The sequence below is a fragment of the Hemiscyllium ocellatum genome, assembly GCF_020745735.1.
Source record: "Hemiscyllium ocellatum isolate sHemOce1 chromosome 38 unlocalized genomic scaffold, sHemOce1.pat.X.cur. SUPER_38_unloc_5, whole genome shotgun sequence".
NCBI lineage: Eukaryota > Metazoa > Chordata > Chondrichthyes > Orectolobiformes > Hemiscylliidae > Hemiscyllium > Hemiscyllium ocellatum.
Window position 1 is genome coordinate 13,865 of NW_026867523.1, and position 21,121 is coordinate 34,985.

General features: G+C 53.4%; 1 protein-coding gene across 6 annotated transcripts in view; it reads left to right on the plus strand.

Moving 5' to 3' along the window:
- The first annotated feature begins 1,687 nt into the window (after positions 1 to 1,687).
- LOC132808781 (CD276 antigen-like) overlaps positions 1,688 to 21,121 on the plus strand; it is a 29,003-nt gene continuing 9,569 nt past the window's right edge. For 3 of the 6 annotated variants that reach the window (XR_009642150.1, XM_060822229.1, XM_060822231.1), the window contains exons 1-7: positions 1,688 to 2,578; positions 12,739 to 12,816; positions 16,436 to 16,652; positions 17,597 to 17,674; positions 18,372 to 18,719; positions 19,432 to 19,719; positions 20,780 to 20,943. Coding sequence is in view for 5 of the 6 variants with exons in the window: in XM_060822229.1 (XP_060678212.1) it covers positions 17,608 to 17,674; positions 18,372 to 18,719; positions 19,432 to 19,719; positions 20,780 to 20,928 (852 nt within the window). In the remaining variant the exon portion in view is untranslated. The remainder of the gene's footprint in view (positions 2,579 to 12,738; positions 12,817 to 16,435; positions 16,653 to 17,596; positions 17,675 to 18,371; positions 18,720 to 19,431; positions 19,720 to 20,779; positions 20,944 to 21,121) is intronic. The other 3 variants (XM_060822228.1, XM_060822232.1, XM_060822230.1) reach the window with 3 other exon arrangements.

The window sequence follows — 21,121 nt, forward strand, 5'->3', positions numbered from 1 at the left end:
TTGAAACTTTACAGATATGTTCAGATGTCATACTTCCAGAGCCCCTGTGGTCTTTGGGGAGAAATGTCAGGATGCCCCGCTGAGTGTCACTGGACTGACTGGCCTACAACCGCATGGAGGGATCTGACCGAGAGTCACTGGACTCGAAACATCAAGTCTCCTTTCTCTCTCCATCGAAGTGGCCAGACCTACTGAGTTTCTCCAGCAATTTCTGTTTCAGTTTCCGATTGGCAGCACCAACAGTTCTGTGTCAGACGTCATCGGCATCAATGTCCTGGGAACTGGGATTGGTCCCAACACTGAATACAGGAGCATTATGGGAAATGTGATGAAGGTTCAAGGGGATAGTAGGGGGTGGAGGGGCTGGAGGGGGTGACAGAGATAGGGAGGGGGTGGAGGGGCTGGAGGGAGTTACAGAGATAGGGAGGGGGTGTAGGGGCTGGAGGGGGTTACAGAGATAGGGAGGAGGTGTAGGGGCTGGAGGGAGTTACAGAGATAGGGAGGGGGTGTAGGGGCTGGAGGGGGTTACAGAGATAGGGAGGGGGTGTAGGGGCTGGAGGGGGTTACAGAGATAGGGAGGGGGTGTAGGGGCTGGAGGGGGTGACAGAGATAGGGAGGGGGTGTAGGGGCTGGAGGGGGTCACAGGGATAGGGAGGGGGTGGAGGGGCTGGAGGGGGTTACAGAGATAGGAAGGGGGGTGGAGGGGATGGAGGGGGTTACAGAGTAGGGAGGGGGTGTAGGGGCTGGAGGGGGTGACAGAGATAGGGAGGGGGTGTAGGGGCTGGAGGGGGTGACAGAGATAGGGAGGGGGTGTAGGGGCTGGAGGGAGTTACAGAGATAGGGAGGGGGTGTAGGGGCTGGAGGGGTTTATAGAGATAGGGAGGGGTGTAGGGGATGGATGAGGTTGCAGAGGTGGGGAGGGGCTGTAGGGGTCGGAGATAGTTACAGAGATAGTGAGGTGAAGCAATGCCGTTGATTATAGAATGGAAATTGTCCCATTTACAGACAGAAACAAGCACACACATGCAGATAGCAGACCCCACACTCTCCCACACACACACACAGACTGCCAGTCCCTCCCAACACTGTGGGAACATGTCTGCTCCGTGTGTGGGTGCATTCACTCCCACCTTTCTCACATCTGTCAGGGTTGGTCTTCCTGGGAGGTTTCACATCAGACACAACTTCTGGGAGAACAGAGAGGAAACGCCGACACAGGATCCGTCAGTTCCCAAAGTAAATCCCCCTCAGGGTCCGGAACCAAGACCCACCCTGACATCATTCAAGATTAAGGCGTTTTCATCAGTAATTTTACACAGGACAAAGAGGGAGAGAGTTTTAGTGAGGGACCCTCGCACAGTGCCCACTCCCTCAGCACTGACCCTCCGACAGTGCCCACTCCCTCAGCACTGACCCTCTGACAGTGCCCACTCCCTCAGCACTGACCCTCCGACAGTGCCCACTCCCTCAGCACTGACCCTGCTGTTAGTTGTGAAATGTTGAATGAGCAGCGTTTTCAGCTGGAAATTCAGAATCCAGGAACATTTCTGTCTCGGAGTCTGTCATATCAGATTTTTGATCTCCCTATGGACTTTGGGCAGGGGTTCCCGGAAGTCCACCTACTCCAGAGGAATGTAGTAATGTTTCAGAACAGGATGTTATTAAAAGTTCGGTTCAATCATTAAAGCCGACAGGAGCTGAGCCTGGCCCTGGGTGTGCTCTGGAGTTAGACCAGGCTGGGGCAGGCAGAAAGGAGAGCAGGAAAGGAGACATAGAGAGAGCAAACTCACCCAAGTGTGTGAGGGGGCGAGAGGAGATGGATAGAACGTGAGGGAGAGAAAAAAAGAAGTAGATTGTGAGGATGGGAGAGGGGAGGAAAGAGAGAGTGTGGTGTGAGACAGTGAGACGCAGAGTGGGCTGGAGGGAGACTGTGTGAGAAAGAGACGAGAGAGAGAGGGAGAGAAAGAGAGAGTGGGAAAGAGAGGGAGTGGGAGAGACAAGGGGGACAGAAGGAGAATTAGAGAGGGCCACTGCAGAGACAAGTGACTGTGTGTGTGTGTGAGAGAGAGACAGAGAGAGAGAGACAGAGAGAGAGAGAGAGAGGGAGGCAGGGGGACCGAAGGACCCAGGGAGAGAGACAGACAGAGAGGGGGAGAGAGAGAGAGAGAGAAACAGTGAAAGAGAGAGAGGGACAGAGAGACCGCAGGAGAGAGGGGAAAGAGAGAGAGTGTAGGGGAGAGAGAGGGGGGGGGAACGGAGAAAGAAGGAGAGACAGATAGGGACAGAGAGACTAGGGGAGAGAGAGAGAGAGAGAAACAGTGAGAGAGAGAGAGGGACAGAGAGACCGCAGGAGAGAGGGGAAAGAGAGAGAGTGTAGGGGAGAGAGAGAGAGAGACACAGAGAGAGGGAGAGAGAGGGTGAATCGCTGATTAACACAGCGGATGAATGTGTGTGGGGGCGGATGAATGTGTGTGCTTTACACAAAGCAGTGATTGTGATAGAAAGGATCCCTAGGATTCCCACACGCGGCACAGAAGTGACTCAGAGCTGAGATCAGCAGGGAGTCAACTCTAAGCAGGTATGTGACTCTCTCCTGTCTGTCTCTGTCTCTCTCTCTCTGTGTCCCTGTCTGTCCCTCTGTCTCTGTCAGAGAGTCACAGAGCTGTACAGCATAGACCCTTCAGCCCAACCCATCCATGCTGACCCAGACATCCTAACCTAGTCCCAGTTTCCAGTACTTTATCCATATCCCTCCAAACCCTCCCTATTCATGGCCCCATCCAAATTCCTTTACATGCTGTCCTTGTACCAGCCTCCACCACTTCCTCTGGCAGCTCATTCCATACACCTACCACCCTCTGGGGGAAAACGTTGCCCCTTAGGCCTCTTTCCCCTCTCACCTTAAACCTAGACCCCTTCCCCACCCCCAGGGAAAAGACCTTGTCTATTTGAGAGGGAAGCCACTGCGTGGTGATCTTCGAGGGAATCCTGTCATGTTTCTTTCATGTCTGATCCTTCCCCTGTGATCCCGCAGTAACACAGACTGGCTCTGGGGTGGGGAGGGGAGGGGAGGTGGGGTGGACACCCTCACACCCAGCTCACAGTCACGGCACAGATCCCCACGCTAACCAGCGTGGTTTGGAAGTGGTTCACAGCGCTGTGACTGAGTGCGGGCAGTGGAGAGAGGGCATGTTCGTGGGTGTGGTGCCAATCGAGGTGCCGCTGTCTCCCTGGACGGTGTCGGAGCTGCCCTCCATCCGAGCTGGATTGTCTAGTGTCTCCCTAAACAGGTTAAACAGCTCCAGGATAAACGGATTGCTGCATGTGTCCAACACCAGGGCGATTCGGCCTGGGGTCAGGGACAAAAGGCAGGGCCATTGGGAGGTGAATCACAATAACCTTTTCCATTCTCTGTAACCCGATTCATCCCCTCAGCCTGACCATACTTCCTGTGTATCCTGGAGATTGATGCAATCTCTCTCTCTCTTTCTCTCTCTCTCTCTGTGACTTGTGAAGTTCTTTCTCTCTCTTTCTCTCTCTCTATCTTTTTCTCTCTCTCTTTCTCTCTCTCTGTGACTTGTGAAGTTGTTTCTCTCTCTCTCTTTCTCTCTCTTTCTCTCGATCTCGCTCTCTCTCTCTCTCTCTGTGAAGTTCTTTCTCTCTCTCACTGTCTCACTCTCTGCAAACGGGGAGAGCTCGTACCGTTCTATCCCATCTGTCCCAGGTCTCCAGGGAAGTCTCCCATATTTTTGTCCCTGTATCCTGTAATCTCTGGACCTTGCTATTTGGAGCCAGCCAATCAGGGGGGGAGTGGGGTTGGGGGGTGGGGGGGGAGGGGGTCCTGTTTAACGACTGACCAGGCGGTTTTGCTAATCACTGAATGTGCTGGTGATGTTTGTCCCGTTGTTTTGGAACAAAGGGAAATATACAGCCCAGGAGCAGGCCCTTCGGCCCCTCCAAGCCTGAGCCAGCCCAAGTCCACTGTCTAAATCTGTCGCCCAATTCCGAAGCATCTGTATCCCCTTGCTCCCTACCTACACAGGCATCTGCCCAGACACCTCTTAAAGGAACCTCCCGTGCCTGTCTCACCCACCTCTGCTGGCTACGCCTTCCTGACGCCCCCCACCCTCTGTGTGAGGTGTGTAAGGGGCTGTCAGAGTCCGGTCCCTCCTCGGTACACTGCACCCCAGCTTTGTTGAGCTCAGGAGATGTCTCTGTCCAGGGTGACTGTTCCCGGGGTGTCTCCCCACACAGCCGGGTCCTGCTGTTGCAACGTTTTACTCAAACAATGTGCGCAGGGTCCCACACTGCCCAGCCAAGTTAACAAGCTCTGGGTCTTGTACCTCATAGAGTCACGTACAACGGAAACAGACCCTTCGACCCAACCCGTCCATGCTGACCCAGATATCCCAACCCAATCCAGTCCCACCTGCCAGCACCCGGCCCATATCCCTCTAACCCCTCCCTATCCATGTCCCCATCCAGATGCCTCTTAAATGCTGTCATTGTACCAGCCCCCACCACTTCCTCTGGCAGCTCATCCCATACACGTACCACCCTCTGGGGGAAAAAGTTGCCCCTTAGGTCCCTTTTATATCTTCCCCCTCTCACCCTAAACCTATGTCCCTCTAGTTCTGGACTCCCCCACCCCAGGGGGAAAAGACCTTGTCTATTTACCCTCTCCATGCCCCTCATGATTTTATAAACCTCTATAAGGTCACCCCTCAGCCTCCAACGTTCCAGGGAAAACAGCCCCAGCCTGTTCAGCCTCTCCCTGTAGCTCAATGGTAAGGTCCTAGGGAGTGTTGCTGAACAAAGAGACCTTGGAGTGCAGGTTCATAGCTCCTTGAAAGTGGAGTCACAGGTAGATAGGATAGTGAAGGCAGCGTTTGGTATGCTTTCCTTTATTGGTCAGAGTATTGAGTACAGGAGTTGGGAGGGTCATGTTGCGGCTGTACAGGACATTGGTTAGGCCACTGTTGGAATATTGTGTGCAATTCTGGTCTCCTTCCTATCGGAAAGATGTTGTGAAACTCGAAAGGGTTCAGAAAAGATTGACAAGGATGTTGCCAGGGTTGGAGGGTCTGAGCTACAGGGAGAGGCTGAACAGGCTGGGGCTGTTTTCCCTGGAGCGTCGGAGGCTGAGGGGTGACCTGATAGAGGTTTATAAAATCATGAGGGGGATAGAGAGGGTGAACACACAATAGGAGGAAGTCAGGACGGCAGATGCTGGAAACCAGAGTCGGGAGTGTGGTGCTGGAAAAGCACAGCAGGTCAGGCAGCGTCCGAGGAGCGGCAGAGTTGAGAAATAGACAATAATTCGGGGTCTTTGTCCAGTTGCAAATTTGTTTTTAGATTTTTGATGACATATCAAGATTTTTTAAAAGAGAAATTGGTCCTACATTGTCAAAACCATCAGATTTAAATTTAATAGATCTTTGGCAACCTGGTTCAAATTGATTGGCGAAATACAAAATACTCTGCTTGACCTGCTGGCTGTATAGCCTTTCCATAGGACTCTTTCAGTTCTGGCTCTCTGTCCCTGCAAGCGTTTCAAATGCTGCTCACACACGCCCTGTTTAAATGTCAAAAGACACAAAAGCAACACAACATTTAAAAAAACAACCATGACGTGCTTTCCCTCACAAACACTAAACACAAACTTGCAGCCACCCGATATATAAATACTTCAGCCAACGCCCCACAACTAGGCCTCGGACTGACCAGAACGTCCACCATTGCCCTGGAGGATCCGGATTCCATCAATTACATTACCCAGCGATTGAAGCTTCATCTCAGCGACGTGTGTTTCAGCACTGACCCTCCGACAGTGCCCACTCCCTCAGCACTGACTCTCCGACAGTGCCCACTCCCTCAGCATTGACCCTCCGACAGTGCCCACTCCCTCAGCATTGACCCTCCGACAGTGCGGCATTGTTTCAGTGTTAGTTGTGTGTGTGTGTAGCGTGGGTTTGATTGTAGTGGGATCTGTCGTTTCCCCGATATGTGAACCCTGAGGTTTGGGCTCTGATCCAGAGTAGGGCAGTGTTGGGGACGTGGGAGGGGGCTGACCAATGGCCAGCCATCTGATCCTGAGCCAGGACTGGAGTGGGTGTGTGGGCCATGACCAGGGTTTTCCCAATTGTCATCTCGCACTAAAAGGGTTCAAATGATTGTGGAAATCTCAGTCTGTGTGTGTCGTGACTCAACGTTTTCCTTGAAGTATTTTCCAATGTGTTACCAGCAGTTATTGGAATTCCACATATCGGGTACAGTCCAAATCAAAATGGGATCTGGGCCAGATGGGCCAATGGGCTGAGAAGTGGCAGATGGAGTTTAATTCAGATAAATGTGAGGTGCTGCATTTTGGGAAAGCAAATCTTAGCAGGACTTATACACTTAATGGTAAGGTCCTAGGGAGTGTTGCTGAACAAAGAGACCTTGGAGTGCAGGTTCATAGCTCCTTGAAAGTGGAGTCGCAGGTGGATAGGATAGTGAAGGCAGTGTTTGGTATACTTTCCTTTGTTGGTCAGAGTATTGAGTACAGGAGTTGGGAGGGTCATGTTGCGGCTGTACAGAACATTGGTGAGGCCACTGTTGGAATATTGGGTGCAATTCTGGTCTCCTTCCTATCGGAAAGATGTTGTGAAACTTGAAAGGGTTCAGAAAAGATTTACAAGGATGTTGCCAGGGTTGGAGGGTCTGAGCTACAGGGAGAGGCTGAACAGGCTGGGGCTGTTTTCCCTGGAGCGTCGGAGGCTGAGGGGTGACCTTATAGAGGTTTATACAATCATGAGGGACATGGAGAGGGTAAATAGACAAAGTCTTTTTCCTGGGATGGGGGAGTCCAGAACTAGAGGGGCATAGGTTTAGGGTGAGAGGGGAAAGATATAAAAGAGACCTAAGGGGCAACTTTTTCCCCCAGAGGGTGGTACGTGTATGGGATGAGCTGCCAGAGGAAGTGGTGGGTCTGGTACAATGACAACATTTAAGAGGCATCTGGATGGGGACATGGATAGGAAGGGTTTGGAGGGATATGGGCCGGGTGCTGGCAGGTGGGACTAGATTGGGTTGGGATATCTGGGTCAGCATGGACAGGTTGGACGGAAGGGTCTGTTTCTGTGCTGGACATCTGTCTCGCTCTCTCTGTGTCTGTGTCTCTGTCACTCTCTCTCTCTCGGAGAAAGTGAGGATTGCAGATGCTGGAGTGTCAGAGTTAAAAGGTGTGGCTCTGGGAAAGTACAGCAGGAGTTCCTGATGAAAAGCTCTTGCCTGAAACGACAACATCTCCTGCTCCTCGGATGCTGCCTGACCTGCTGTGCTTTTCCAGCACGACCTTTCTCAACTCTGACCCGCGCTGTCTGTTTGTCTCTCTCTGTCTGTCTCTGACTCTGACTCAGTCTCTCTCAGTGTCTCTCTCTCTCTCTTTCTCTCTCTCTTTCTTAGTTTCTCTCTCTCTGGCTCTCTCTCAATCTCTCTCTCAGTCTCTCTGTCTCTCTCTCAATGTGTCTCTCTCAGTCTCTCTCTGTCTCTTTCACTGTCTCTTTCTCAGTTTCTCTCTCTCAATCTCTGTCTGTCTCTGACTTAATCTCTCTGTCTCTCTCTCTCTCTCAGTGTGTCTCTCTCTCTCACTGTCTCTTTCTCAGTTTCTCTCTCTGTCTCTCTCTGTCAGTCTCTCTGTGTCTCTCAATGTCTCTCTCTCCCAGTCTGTCTCTCTCTGTCTCTCTGTCTGAGTCTCTCAGTCTCTCTCTCCCTTTTTCTCTCAGTCTTTCTCCGTCTCTCTCTCTCTGTCTCTTTCTCAGTTTCTCTCTCACTGTCTATCTCTCTCTCTCTCTCAGTCTCCCTCTCGCTGTCTGTCTCATTGTCTCTCGCTCTCAGTGTCTCTCCCTCTTTCTGTCTCTCTCTCTGTCTTTCTCTCTGTGTCTCTGTCTCTCTGAGTCTCTTGCTCTGTCTCTCTCTTTCTGTATCTGACTGTCTCTATGTCTCTCACTGTCTCTCCCTCAGGCACTCTCTCATTGTCTCTCTCTTTCTGTGCCTGACTCTCTGTGTGTCTCTCTCTCTCAGTCACTCTCTCTCTGTCTCTCTCTCTTTCTCTCTCCCTCTCTCTCTGGGATATAGGTAAAGTAATGTTACTTCTGCAGTTCTGCAATTATAATTGATTATGCAAGGTAAACGAACTCACATCAGTGTGGAATTGTTTCAGCCAGGAGCTGAGTCAACAAGAATGGGAACTAGGTGGTGGAAATGCATTATTGTTTTTTTGTATTAGCTAAAAACGTATGCAAGAGAGAAACGGGACTGCAAAACAATGATAGAAATGCGGCGACTAGATAAGGTGCTGTGGGGAGAGGCAGTTAAATTAGATACGCCCGTACAAACAGTAGGTATAAACATCTGTTTCCCACGTTTACAGAAACACAGGAACAAACCCCAATTAAAAGAGTCTTAATGATAAGATGCTGTGAGGGGCAGCACAGATGGAGGGGGTGGATAATGGTAAAGGATATGCCTAACAATGACCCACAGCAGGATGAGGTCAAACGGCCTTGTGAGGCCAGAAATAAGCATTTTGTCACCGACCAGGCCGGATAAGGCAAGAGATAAACAGCAGTAATGGGTACCGGTCTTAGAGAAGGGGAGGATGTAAATGGGAGGGGGGAGGAATCAATCAAATTTAAAAAAAAGGAACCAAATTATATAACTATTGAGTATTTGGTGAACTCAGTGTGTGTTGTCCCTGCCTTGTGGACATCACACCCACTTGGAAATGTGAAATAAAGGGCACTACTGATTCAGATCTTGTCTCAGACTGAAATTGTTGCAGTGAGTGAGCTTTGTATCTCACACTCTCCCTCTCAGTCTCTCTCTCTTTCAGTGCCTGACTCTCTGTGTCTCTCTCCCTCTCCCGCTCTCTCTGTGCTGTTATAAAGCCAGGCCCCAGAGCAGCACTCTCTCGGAGAGTGAATGTTTTAATGAGACAGGTGTAAACCAGAATTCCAGCGCCCACCATTGTTGCTGTTGGAGCTTTAAGATTTCGGTTTTTTCTGTCAGGCATATGGTGAAAAGTGTATAATCCCACCCCACACGGTACCACCTTAGATATAAAGGTATCCAGGTACAAATTCCTGAGGTCCAAATAGAGAGAGAGTGAGTTAAACCATTAAACACTGCAGACCATCATAGAATAAATACAAAAATAAAACTAAAGTCCTTCCTAACATAAACTTAGAAAATTAAAGAATTAAGTTAAACAATCAATAATCTCTCCTGAGAGTGTATCCATAAAGGGCCCCAACTTTCTCTGAGGATGCTGCAGATGCTGGAGATCAGAGCTGAAAATGTGTTGCTGGAAAAGCGCAGCAGGTCAGGCAGCATCCAAGGAGCAGGAGAGTCGACGTTTCGGGCATGAGCTCTTCTTCAGGTAACGTCGATTCTCCTGCTCCTCGGATGCTGCTTGACGTGCTGCGCTTTTCCAGCAACACATTTTCGGCCCAACTTTCTCTTTCTAGCTCACTCTCTGATCGCTTCCGGGTAGCTGCCTCTGGCTAACACCAAGGTGGGCTGGATAGTGGACAGTGGTGATGGTTATCTGAGGTTACACAGAGATGCTGAACAGTTGGGTCAATGGGCTGAGGAGGGGCAGATGGAATTTAATCTAGATAAATGCGAGGGGTTGCATTTTAGTTTTACACAGTTAATGGGAGGGCCCTGGGTGGTGCTGGGGAACAGAGGGACCCAGGGGTTCAGGGACAGAATCCCTTTGGAGTCTGTGTCACATACAGACAGGGGGTGATGAAGGGGTCTCACACCCTCCCCTTCATCGCTCAGCCCTTTGAGTGTAGGAGTTGGGAACGTCATGTTGGGGTTGTACAGGACATTGGGGAGGTCCCTTCTGGAATACTGTGTCCAGTTCCGGTCACCCTGTTATAGGAAGGAGATTATTAAACTGGGGAGGGTTCCGGAGAGATTTCCCGGGATGTTGCCAGGAATGGGAGGGTGGGAGTTATAACGAAAGGCTGGAGAGGCTGGGAGTTTTTTCCCCGGAGCGTCGGAGGCTGAGGGGTGACCTTATAGAGGTTTATAAAACCATGAGGGGGACAGAGAGGGTGAATGGGGGGTGTCTATTCCCCCAGGGTGGGGGGGATTTGAAGACCAGGGGGGCACATGTTTAAGGGGAGAGGAGGGGGATTTAATAAAGACACGAGGGGCAACAGTTTTCCCCAGAGGGTGGTCCGTGTGTGGGATGACCTTCCTGAGGAAGTGGGGGGAGGGGGACAGTTACAACGTTTAAAAGGGATTTGGATAAGGACATGGACAGGGAAGGGTTGGAGGGAGATGGGCCAGGAGCAGGCAGGGGGACTGGGTTAGTTTGGGGATTAGGGTCAGCCTGGACTGGATGGGCCGAAGGGTCTGTTTCTGAGCTGTGGGACTCTGTGATACTGGAGCGTTTCCTCATGGTGTTCAGATTTCCAGCATCTGCAGGTTTAGCCACCTGTGGACAATGGATTAGTCAATTTGCAGACGACACTAAAGTTGGTGGAGTAGTGGACAGTGTGGGAGAATGTTACAGGTTGTGGGAGGACTTGGATAAACTGCAGAATTGGGCTGAGAGGTGGCAAATGGAGTTCAATGCAGCTAAATGTGAGGTGATGCACTTTGGGAAGAATACCAGGAAGGCAGAGTACTGGGTCAATGGAAAGATTCTTGGTGGTGTGGATGTGCAGAGGGATCTTGGAGTCTCATGTACATAAATCCCTGAAAGTTGCCACCCAGGTGGACAGTGCTGTTAAGGAGGCATACGGTGTGTTAGGTTTTATTGGGAGAGGGATTGAGTTCCGGAGCCACAATATCATGCTGCAACTATACAGAACGCTGGTGCGGCCACACTTGGAATATTGTGTCCAGTTCTGGTCACCCCATTACAGGGAGGATGTGGAAAAGGTGCGGAGGAGATTTACCAGGATGTTGCCTGGTCTGGAGGGAAGGTCTTATGAGGAAAGGCTGAGAGACTTGGGTCTGTTCTCATTGGAGAGAGGGTTGCTAAGGGGGGGATTTGATAGAGACGTACAAGATGATCAGAGGATTAGATCGGGTAGGCAGTGAGAGTCTCTTTCCTAGGATGATGATGGCAGTGTGTACGAGGGGCGTAGCTGCAAATTGAGGGATGATAGATTTAAGACAGATGTCAGAGGCAGGTTCTTTATGCGTGGAATACCCTACCTGCTAAGGTAGTTAACCCCGCCTCATCAGGGAGATTTAAACAATCCTGAGATAAGCACATGGATGATGATGGGAGAGTGTAGGGGGATGGGCTTAGATCAGTTCCCAGGTTAGCACAACATCGAGGGCCGAAGGGCCTGTTCTGCTCTGGATTGTTCTATGTTCGATGTCTAAGGTGTCAGACTGAAGGTTGGATTCTCAGAACACGGGCTGAGTGGGAGGGGCTGAGAAACATCGAGGGCAGATGGTTAGGATTAAAAAGATCCCAGAATTCGCTCTGACCACAAGAGGATAAAAATACACCCCTATAATTTTTCATGAAAAGTCGACAGCTCAGAAAACAGGCCAGATTCCAAGCTGAATTCCCAAAACAGCTCAGGAAAGGGTTCCAGGCAGGAGTTTGTCAGAAAAAGATGGCCTTCACTTTCTGGAGCAACACTGAGGCAGAGCTGAGGGAGTGCTGCACTGTCAGCGGGTCAGTGCTGAGGGAGTGGGCACTGTCAGAGGGTCAGTGCTGAGGGAGTGGGCACTGTCGGAGGGTCAGTGCTGAGGGAGTGGGCACTGTCGGAGGGTCAGTGCTGAGGGAGTGGGCACTGTCCGAGGGTCAGTGCTGAGGGAGTGTGCACTGTCAGAGGGTCAGTGCTGAGGGAGTGGGCACAGTCGGAGGGTCAGTGCTGAGGGAGTGGGCACTGTGGGAGGGTCAGTGCTGAGGGAGTGCCGCACTGTCGGAGGGTCAGTGCTGAGGGAGTGGGCACTGTCGGAGGGTCAGTGCTGAGGGAGTGGGCACTGTCCGAGGGTCAGTGCTGAGGGAGTGGGCACTGTCGGAGGGTCAGTGCTGAGAGAGTGGGCACTGTCAGAGGGTCAGTGCTGAGGGAGTGGGCACTGTCGGAGGGTCAGTGCTGAGGGAGTGGGCACTGTCGGAGGGTCAGTGCTGAGGGAGTGCCGCACTGTCCGAGGGTCAGTGCTGAGGGAGTGTGCACTGTCAGAGGGTCAGTGCTGAGGGAGTGGGCACAGTCGGAGGGTCAGTGCTGAGGGAGTGGGCACTGTGGGAGGGTCAGTGCTGAGGGAGTGCCGCACTGTCGGAGGGTCAGTGCTGAGGGAGTGGGCACTGTCGGAGGGTCAGTGCTGAGGGAGTGGGCACTGTCCGAGGGTCAGTGCTGAGGGAGTGGGCACTGTCCGAGGGTCAGTGCTGAGGGAGTGGGCACTGTCGGAGGGTCAGTGCTGAGGGAGTGGGCACTGTCAGAGGGTCAGTGCTGAGGGAGTTGGCACTGTCGGAGGGTCAGTGCTGAGGGAGTTGGCACTGTTGGAGGGTCAGTGCTGAGGGAGTGGGCACTGTCGGAGGGTCCATGCTGAGGGAGTGGGCACTGTCGGAGGGTCAGTGCTGAGGGAGTGCCGCACTGTCGGAGGGTCCATGCTGAAGGAGTGGGCACTGTCGGAGGGTCAGTGCTGAGGGAGTGGGCACTGTCGGAGGGTCAGGAAGAGGGAGGAATGACCACATTGCATTGGTTTCTGTCCCAGGAATGTGAAGAATGTGTGAAGGTGATTTCCATTCCTTCTGGCTGCCTCCCATCGTCATCTTCCAGCTCAGTCTGCTCAGTGAGTATCTCCAACTGTTCACCCAGTGAGTCTCTCTCACCCTCTACACAGGGACAGCACGGGGTTAGATACAGAGTAAAGCTCCCTCTACACTGTCCTCCCATCAAACACTCCCAGGGACAGGGACAGCACGGGGTTAGATACAGAGTAAAGCTCCCTCTACACTGTCCTCCCATCAAACACTCCCAGGGACAGGGACAGCACGGGGTTAGATACAGAGTAAAGCTCCCTCTACACTGTCCTCCCATCAAACACTCCCAGGGACAGGGACACCACGGGGTTAGATACAGAGTAAAGCTCCCTCTACACTGTCACCCCATCAAACACTCGCAGGGACAGGGACAGCACGGGGTTAGATACAGAGTAAAGCTCTAGGCTGGAGGAGGGAGTTATGAATGGCCTCTCTAATAGAGTAATTTGTGAGACAATAATTCTGACAGAAAACCTGTCGATATCCCAGCCCCCTCCCTGACCTGCACACAGGGCCCCACACACTCCTCCCTGGGGAGACAGGGGGTCTCCCAGTCACCGCCCATTTCAATTCCCCTTCCCACTCCCTCTCTGACATGGACAGCCTTGGCTTCCTCCACGTCCACAACAAACCCAACCTCACCCGCCACCTGGGCAGTCTCCAGCCCGGGGGGACCCAATTTCAAATACCCTCCATTGCCATCCCCCCCCCCCCCCGACTCCCTACCCAGCCCCTCCCCCTCCCTCCCAGCCACCAACCGGCTCCATTCCTCCCGTTGACCGACTGGGTCGTACCCTCTACCTGTCCTCAACTTCCCATAAACCACACCAACCGCCGACATTCCCGCCACCTTCAAACAGACCCCCCCCCCCAGGGATATATTTCCCTCCCCAACCCTTTCCGCCTTCCGCAAAGACCGTTCCCTCCGGGACTACCTGGTCAGGTCCACGCCCCCCTACGACCCACCCTCCCATCCTGGCACCTTCCCCTGCCACCGCAGGAATTGTAAAACCTGCACCCACACCTCCTCCCTCACCCCCATCCAAGGCCCTAAAGGAGCCTCCCACATCCATCAAAGTTTTACCCGCACATCCACTAATATTATTTATTGTATCCGTTGTTCCCGATGCGGTCTCCTCTACATTGGGGAGACTGGGCGCCTCCTAGCAGAGCGCGTTAGGGAACATCTCCGGGACACCCGCACCAATCAACCACACCGCCCCGTGGCCCAACATTTCAACTCCCCCTCCCACTCTGCCGAGGACATGGAGGTCCTGGGCCTCCTTCACCGTCGCTCCCTCACCACCAGACGCCTGGAGGAAGAACGCCTCTCTGTATCTAACCCCGTGCTGTCCCTGTCCCTGGGAGTGTTTGATGGGGGACAGTGTAGAGGGAGCTTTACTCTGTATCTAACCCCGTGCTGTCCCTGTCCCTGGGAGTGTTTGATAGGGGACAGTGTAGAGGGAGCTTTCCTCTGTATCTAACCCCGTGCTGTCCCTGTCCCTGGGAGTGTTTGATGGGGGACAGTGTAGAGGGAGCTTTACTCTGTATCTAACCCCGTGCTGTCCCTGTCCCTGGGAGTGTTTGATAGGGGACAGTGTAGAGGGAGCTTTACTCTGTATCTAACCCCGTGCTGTCCCTGTCCCTGGGAGTGTTTGATAGGGGACAGTGTAGAGGGAGCTTTACTCTGTATTTAACCCTGTGCTGTCCCTGTCCCTGGGAGTGTTTGATGGGGGACAGTGTAGAGGGAGCTTTACTCTGTATCTAACCCTGTGCTGTGCCTGTCCCTGGGAGTGTTTGATGGGGGGACAGTGTAGAGGGAGCTTTACTCTGTATCTAACCCCGTGCTGTCCCTGTCCCTGGGAGTGTTTGATGGGGGACAGTGTAGAGGGAGCTTTACTCTGTATCTAACCCCGTGCTGTCCCTGTCCCTGGGAGTGTTTGATAGGGGACAGTGTAGAGGGAGCTTTACTCTGTATCTAACCCCGTGCTGTCCCTGTCCCTGGGAGTGTTTGATGGGGGACAGTGTAGAGGGAGCTTTACTCTGTATCTAACCCCGTGCTGTCCCTGTCCCTGGGAGTGTTTGATAGGGGACAGTGTAGAGGGAGCTTTACTCTGTATCTAACCCCGTGCTGTCCCTGTCCCTGGGAGTGTTTGATAGGGGACAGTGTAGAGGGAGCTTTACTCTGTATTTAACCCTGTGCTGTCCCTGTCCCTGGGAGTGTTTGATGGGGGACAGTGTAGAGGGAGCTTTACTCTGTATCTAACCCTGTGCTGTCCCTGTCCCTGGGAGTGTTTGATGGGGGGACAGTGTAGAGGGAGCTTTACTCTGTATCTAACCCCGTGCTGTCCCTGGGAGTGTTTGATAGGGGACAGTGTAGAGGGAGCTTTACTCTGTATTTAACCCTGTGCTGTCCCTGTCCCTGGGAGTGTTTGATGGGGGACAGTGTAGAGGAAGCTTTACTCTGTATCTAACCCTGTGCTGTCCCTGTCCCTGGGAGTGTTTGATGGGGGGACAGTGTAGAGGGAGCTTTACTCTGTATCTAACCCCGTGCTGTCCCTGTCCCTGGGAGTGTTTGATGGGGGGACAGTGTAGAGGGAGCTTTACTCTGTATCTAACCCCGTGCTGTCCCTGTCCCTGGGAGTGTTTGATGGGGGGACAGTGTAGAAGGAGCTTTACTCTGTATCTAACCCCGTGCTGTCCCTGTCCCTGGGAGTGTTTGATGGGGGGACAGTGTAGAGGGAGCTTTACTCTGTATCTAACCCCGTGCTGTCCCTGTCCCTGGGAGTGTTTGATGGGGGGACAGTGTAGAGGGAGCTTTACTCTGTATCTAACCCCGTGCTGTCCCTGTCCCTGGGAGTGTTTGATGGGGGGACAGTGTAGAAGGAGCTTTACTCTGTATCTAACCCCGTGCTGTCCCTGTCCCTGGGAGTGTTTGATGGGGGACAGTGTAGAGGGAGCTTTACTCTGTATCTAACCCCGTGCTGTCCCTCATCAACCCCAGGGCATCAATGTGGACTTCGACAGTTTCCTCATTTCCCCTTCCCCCACCTCACCCCAGTTCCAACCTTCCAGCTCCCCATGACCTGGCCTACCTGCCTATCTTCCTTCCCAGCTATCCGCCCCACCCTCCTCTCTCACCTATCACCTCCATGCCCACCCCCCATTCACCTATTGCACTCTCAGCTCCCTTCTCCCCAGCCCCCACCCCCCTCTTATTTACCTCTCCATCCCGGAGCATCCCTGCCTCATCGCTGATGAAATGTCGGTGTACCTGCTCCTCGGATGCTGCCTGGCTGGCTGTGTTTTTCCAGCACCACTCTCTAATCTAGGCTCTGATCTCCAGCTTCTGCAGTCCACCCTTTCACCTCACAGCCCCCAACACCCCCTCGACCTGCAGCTCCCCCCTACACCCACCCCCCAGTCCTGGGGAAGGGTGACACATGAAGTGCTGACTTCTCCCAGGAAGCAGTAAAGGTCCGTTCAGTGGATTTCGCCACACACAGTCCTGTCCATTTCACAGTACGTTTGTCGAGAGAAAATGGGACAAGCAGAAAATAATAAGTGTTCGAACACAACACAGTGTTTCTGAAAAGCACCATTCATTCGGCAAGGTCATTGTCATCTGTATTCACTCCATCCCCACAGAAACAACAGAGGCATTGTTCCCGACATCAGAGACGATCTGAGGGATTGGTTGCTGTTTCAGAGCCAGACTGGCGTGTCAGAGACCTCAGAGGGAGGCCAACACCATCACAGCTCACATATCTCAGTCTCGCCCCTTGACTGAAGTTCACTCAGCCCGGGATTAAACCAGGAGCAGTCATCTCTCTCAAAGTGCTGAGGGAGAGGACACTGTCGGAGGGTCAGTGCTGAGGGAGTGGGCACTGTCGGAGGGTCAGTGCTGAGGGAGTGGGCACTGTCGGAGGGTCAGTGCTGAGGGAGAGGGCACTGTCGGAGGGTCAATGCTGAGGGAGTGGGCACTGTCAAGGGGTCAGTGCTGAGGGAGTGGGCACTGTCAGAGGGTCAGTGCTGAGGGAGTGGGCACTGTCGGAGGGTCAGTGCTGAGGGAGTGGGCACTGTCGGAGGGTCAGTGCTGAGGGAGTGGGCACTGTCGGAGGGTCAGTGCTGAGGGAGTGGGCACTGTCGGAGGGTCAGTGCTGAGGGAGAGGGCACTGTCGGAGGGTCAGTGCTGAGGGAGTGGGCACTGTCGGAGGGTCAGTGCTGAGGGAGAGGGCACTGTCGGAGGGTCAATGCTGAGGGAGTGGGCACTGTCAAGGGGTCAGTGCTGAGGGAGTGGGCACTGTCAGAGGGTCAGTGCTGAGGGAGCGCCGCACTGTCAGAGGGTCAGTGCTGAGGGAGTGGGCACTGTCGGAGGGTCAATGCTGAGGGAGTGGGCACTGTCAAGGGGTCAGTGCTGAGGGAGTGGGCACTGTCAGAGGGTCAGTGCTGAGGGAGTGGGCACTGTCGGAGGGTCAGTGCTGAGGGAGTGGGCACTGTCGGAGGGTCAGTGCTGAGGGAGTGGGCACTGTCGGAGGGTCAGTGCTGAGGGAGTGGGCACTGTCGGAGGGTCAGTGCTGAGGGAGTGGGCACTGTTGGAGGGTCAGTGCTGAGGGAGTGGGCACTGTTGGAGGGTCAGTGATGAGGGAGTGGGCACTGTCGGACAGTCAGTGCTGAGGGAGTTGGCACTGTCGGAGGGTCAGTGCTGAGGGAGTGGGCACTGTCGGAGGGTCAGTGCTGAGGGAGTGGGCACTGTCGGAGGGTCAGGAAGAGGGAGGAATGACCACATTGCATTGGTTTCTGTCCCAGGAATGTGAAGAATGTGTGAAGGTGATTTCCATTCCTTCTGGCTGCCTCCCATCGTCATCTTCCAGCTCAGTCTGCTCAGTGAGTATCTCCAACTGTTCACCCAGCGAGTCTCTCTCACCCTCTACACAGGGACAGCACGGGGTTAGATACAGAGTAAAGCTCCCTCTACACTGTCCTCCCATCAAACACTCCCAGGGACAGGGACAGCACGGGGTTAGATACAGAGTAAAGCTCCCTCTACACTGTCCCCCCATTAAACACACCCAGGGACAGGGACAGCACGGGGTTAGATACAGAGTAAAGCTCCCTCTACACTGTCCCCCCATCAAACACACCCAGGGACAGGGACAGCACGGTGTTAGATACAGAGTAAAGCTCCCTCTACACTGTCCCCCCATCAAACACTCCCAGTGACAGGGACAGCACGGGGTTAGATACAGAGTAAAGCTCTCTCTACACTGTCCCCCCCATCAAACACTCCCAGTGACAGGGACAGCACAGGGTTAGATACAGAGTAAAGCTCCCTCTACACTGTCCCCCCATCAAACACTCCCAGTGACAGGGACAGCACGGGGTTAGATACAGAGTAAAGCTCCCTCTACACTGTCCCCCCCATCAAACACTCCCAGTGACAGGGACAGCACGGGGTTAGATACAGAGTAAAGCTCCCTCTACACTGTCCCCCCATCAAACACTCCCAGGGACAGGTATAGCACAGGGTTAGAGACCGAGTAAAGCTCCCTGTACACTAACAGAGTGTGTTGTTGTGGTGCAGGTTTGGTGATGGGCTCCGTCCCTGTGATCGTTGCTGAGTTTGGGCGTGACGTGACCATCCCGTGTACATTCCAGCCAGACCGTGAGTTTCCCCTGCGTTACCTGGTGTTAACCTGGCAGCTGAGTGTCTCTGCCCAGGTAATTCACAGTTACTACTACCAGCAAGAGCAGCTTACACAGCAGGATCCCGTCTACCACAATCGGACCCAGCTCTTTGTGCAGGAGTTAGCACAGGGGAACGCCTCACTGCGGCTGAGGGCTGTGCGCCTGATGGACCAGGCCGAATATCTGTGTTCTGTTAGCACCATGCTCCAACGCAGCTCTCACACGGTCAGCCTGCGTGTCGCAGGTAATACCAACAACTCTCACCTTCATTCGGATAGCACCCTCTCCCCATGGCACCCTGTCCCCCGACGCCAGCACACACACTCAATTACACTTACTATCACATTTATTTACATACACTCTCGCGCACACTCATTTACACAATCATACTGTCTCACACTCTTGCACACACTCTCACACACACAAACTTAGTCTCACACACACTCTTTCACACAAACACACATACTCTCTCACACTCATTCTTACACTTAATTAACCTCTCTCATACACACACTCACACACACACACTCTCATACACACACTCACTCTCACACACAGACATTACCAAAAAGACACTCAGAACAACTCACATTAACAGACACTCTCATAAAACACAGACTCACACACACAAGCCACAGGGGAGTATTCCCTCCCACCTCCTGCCTTGGGCCTTATCGATGGGGGGGACAGGCTTTGGGGGGAGTCAGGAGGGGAGTTACTCGCTGCAGGATTCCCAGCCTCTGACCTGCTCTTGGAGCCGCTGGGTTGAGGTGGTGGGTCCTGGTGGGTTTCTGGTCAGTGGTAACACCCAGGATGTTGGGAGTGGGGGGATTCAATGGGGGCTGCTTTGTCCCTGGGGAGGAGGGGGGAGGGAGGGGATGTTTGTGGGTGTGGGGCCGATTGTAGGAGGGTACGTTAAGAATCCGCTCTCTCTCTCTCTGCGTTGACCTCTCCAGCTCCCTACAGTGAACCGAAGGTGACCTTTGACATGGGCAACTGCTCGGGCCCTGGGCTGGTCAATGTGTCCAGTTCAGGGGGGTATCCGAAACCGGAGGTGGGGTGGATCGCTGCGGGATGCAACAACGTGACCGAGGAGAGCAGGACGGTGTTCTGGACTGGCAGGGGGGGACTGTACTCCATGGTTAGCAGCATTCCCATCCCCCTGGGACCTGCCAGCAATTACACCTTCATCCTGGAGAACCCCCTCCTGGGGCAGCACATGGTCAGGCCCCTGGCCATCGTGGGTGAGTCGGAGCAGGCGGGGATGTTCTCGATTTTCTCGAATGGGTTCCACTCTCGCACAGCCTGGGAAACTAGAACGGGAGACGTTAGCGCGTCCGTCCTCCATCAGAACAACTGGCGCGCCCAAGGGGGCACTGTTCTAGATTGGTTTGAGATCGACATGCTCAGGGAAGGGACCGGTCTAGATCGGTTCTCGATCAGCATGGTCAGGGAGGGGACAGTCCTAGATCAGCATGGTCAGAGATTCAAAGGTTCTAGATCAGCACACTCAGGGAGAGGCTGTTCTAGATCAGTATGCTCAAGGGGAGGGGTGTGTGTGATCTAGATCAGTTCACTTAGAGAGGGGACTATTCTAGATCAGGTTGCTCAAAGGGGACTTTTCTAGATCAGTAACCTCAGAGAGATATCAGTTCTAGATCAGTCAATTCAGAGAGGGGACTGTTCTAGATCAGCATGCTCAAAGATGGGGTGGACTGTTCTAGATCAGCACACTCAGAGCGGTGTCAGTTCTAGATCAGCATGCTCAGAGAGGGGACTGTCCTAGATCAATATGCTCAGGGAGGGGATTGTTCTAGATTGACATGCTCAGAGAGGGGAAGGTTCTCGCTCAGAGAGGGAACTGTTCTAGATCAGTGAGTTCAACCGTTTGTGGGGGGGGGGGGGGAAAGAGCATTTCCAGGTCGGTTCTGGATCAGTCAGCTCACAGAAGGCACAACTCTGGATCAGCACAGGCGAAGGGAATAGTTCTAGATCAGCGGGCTCAGAGAGGGGGGGGGGACTGTTCCAGATTGGCATGTTCAGAGAGGGGACGGTTCCAGATCAGCGCACTCAGGCACGGGACTGTTCTAGATCAGTGGGTCCCAAGAGGGGGGGACTGTTCTAGATCGACACGCTCAGAATGGAGACAGTTCTAGACTAGACCGGAGGGTTCCCCAGGGTGGAGGTATCTGAGGGCTGTGGGAAGAGGAGGGGGTGGGGGTGGGGAGTAATGTCTGTTGGTTGGGAGCCTGATTCCACCCCCACCGCCTGGTGGGTTTTTGTTTTAATCCCCTGTTGTTGCAGGTTCCTGCCAGGGGGAGGCGAGCTCACCTGAACACAGGCTGCACCTTAGCTATGGCCTGGCCATGGCCATGCTCGCGACCATCTCTCTCGGCCTCGGGTTCCTCCTCTTTCAGAGCTGCAGGGAATCCAGGAGGAATCGAACTCTCTGAGTGAGTCAGGACTCGGTGAGGGAACACAGTCTGCATCCCACCGGCCCCCTCCCTTCCCCCTCTCCCCTCCCTCCATCCCCCTGTCCCTTAACTGTAACAATAGAACCCAAACTAAACATTCCCTAAACACTCAGCGGCATTCAGAGTGTATTGACCAACAGAAAACTATCCCCCCTCCCTTTGGCTCCAAAGG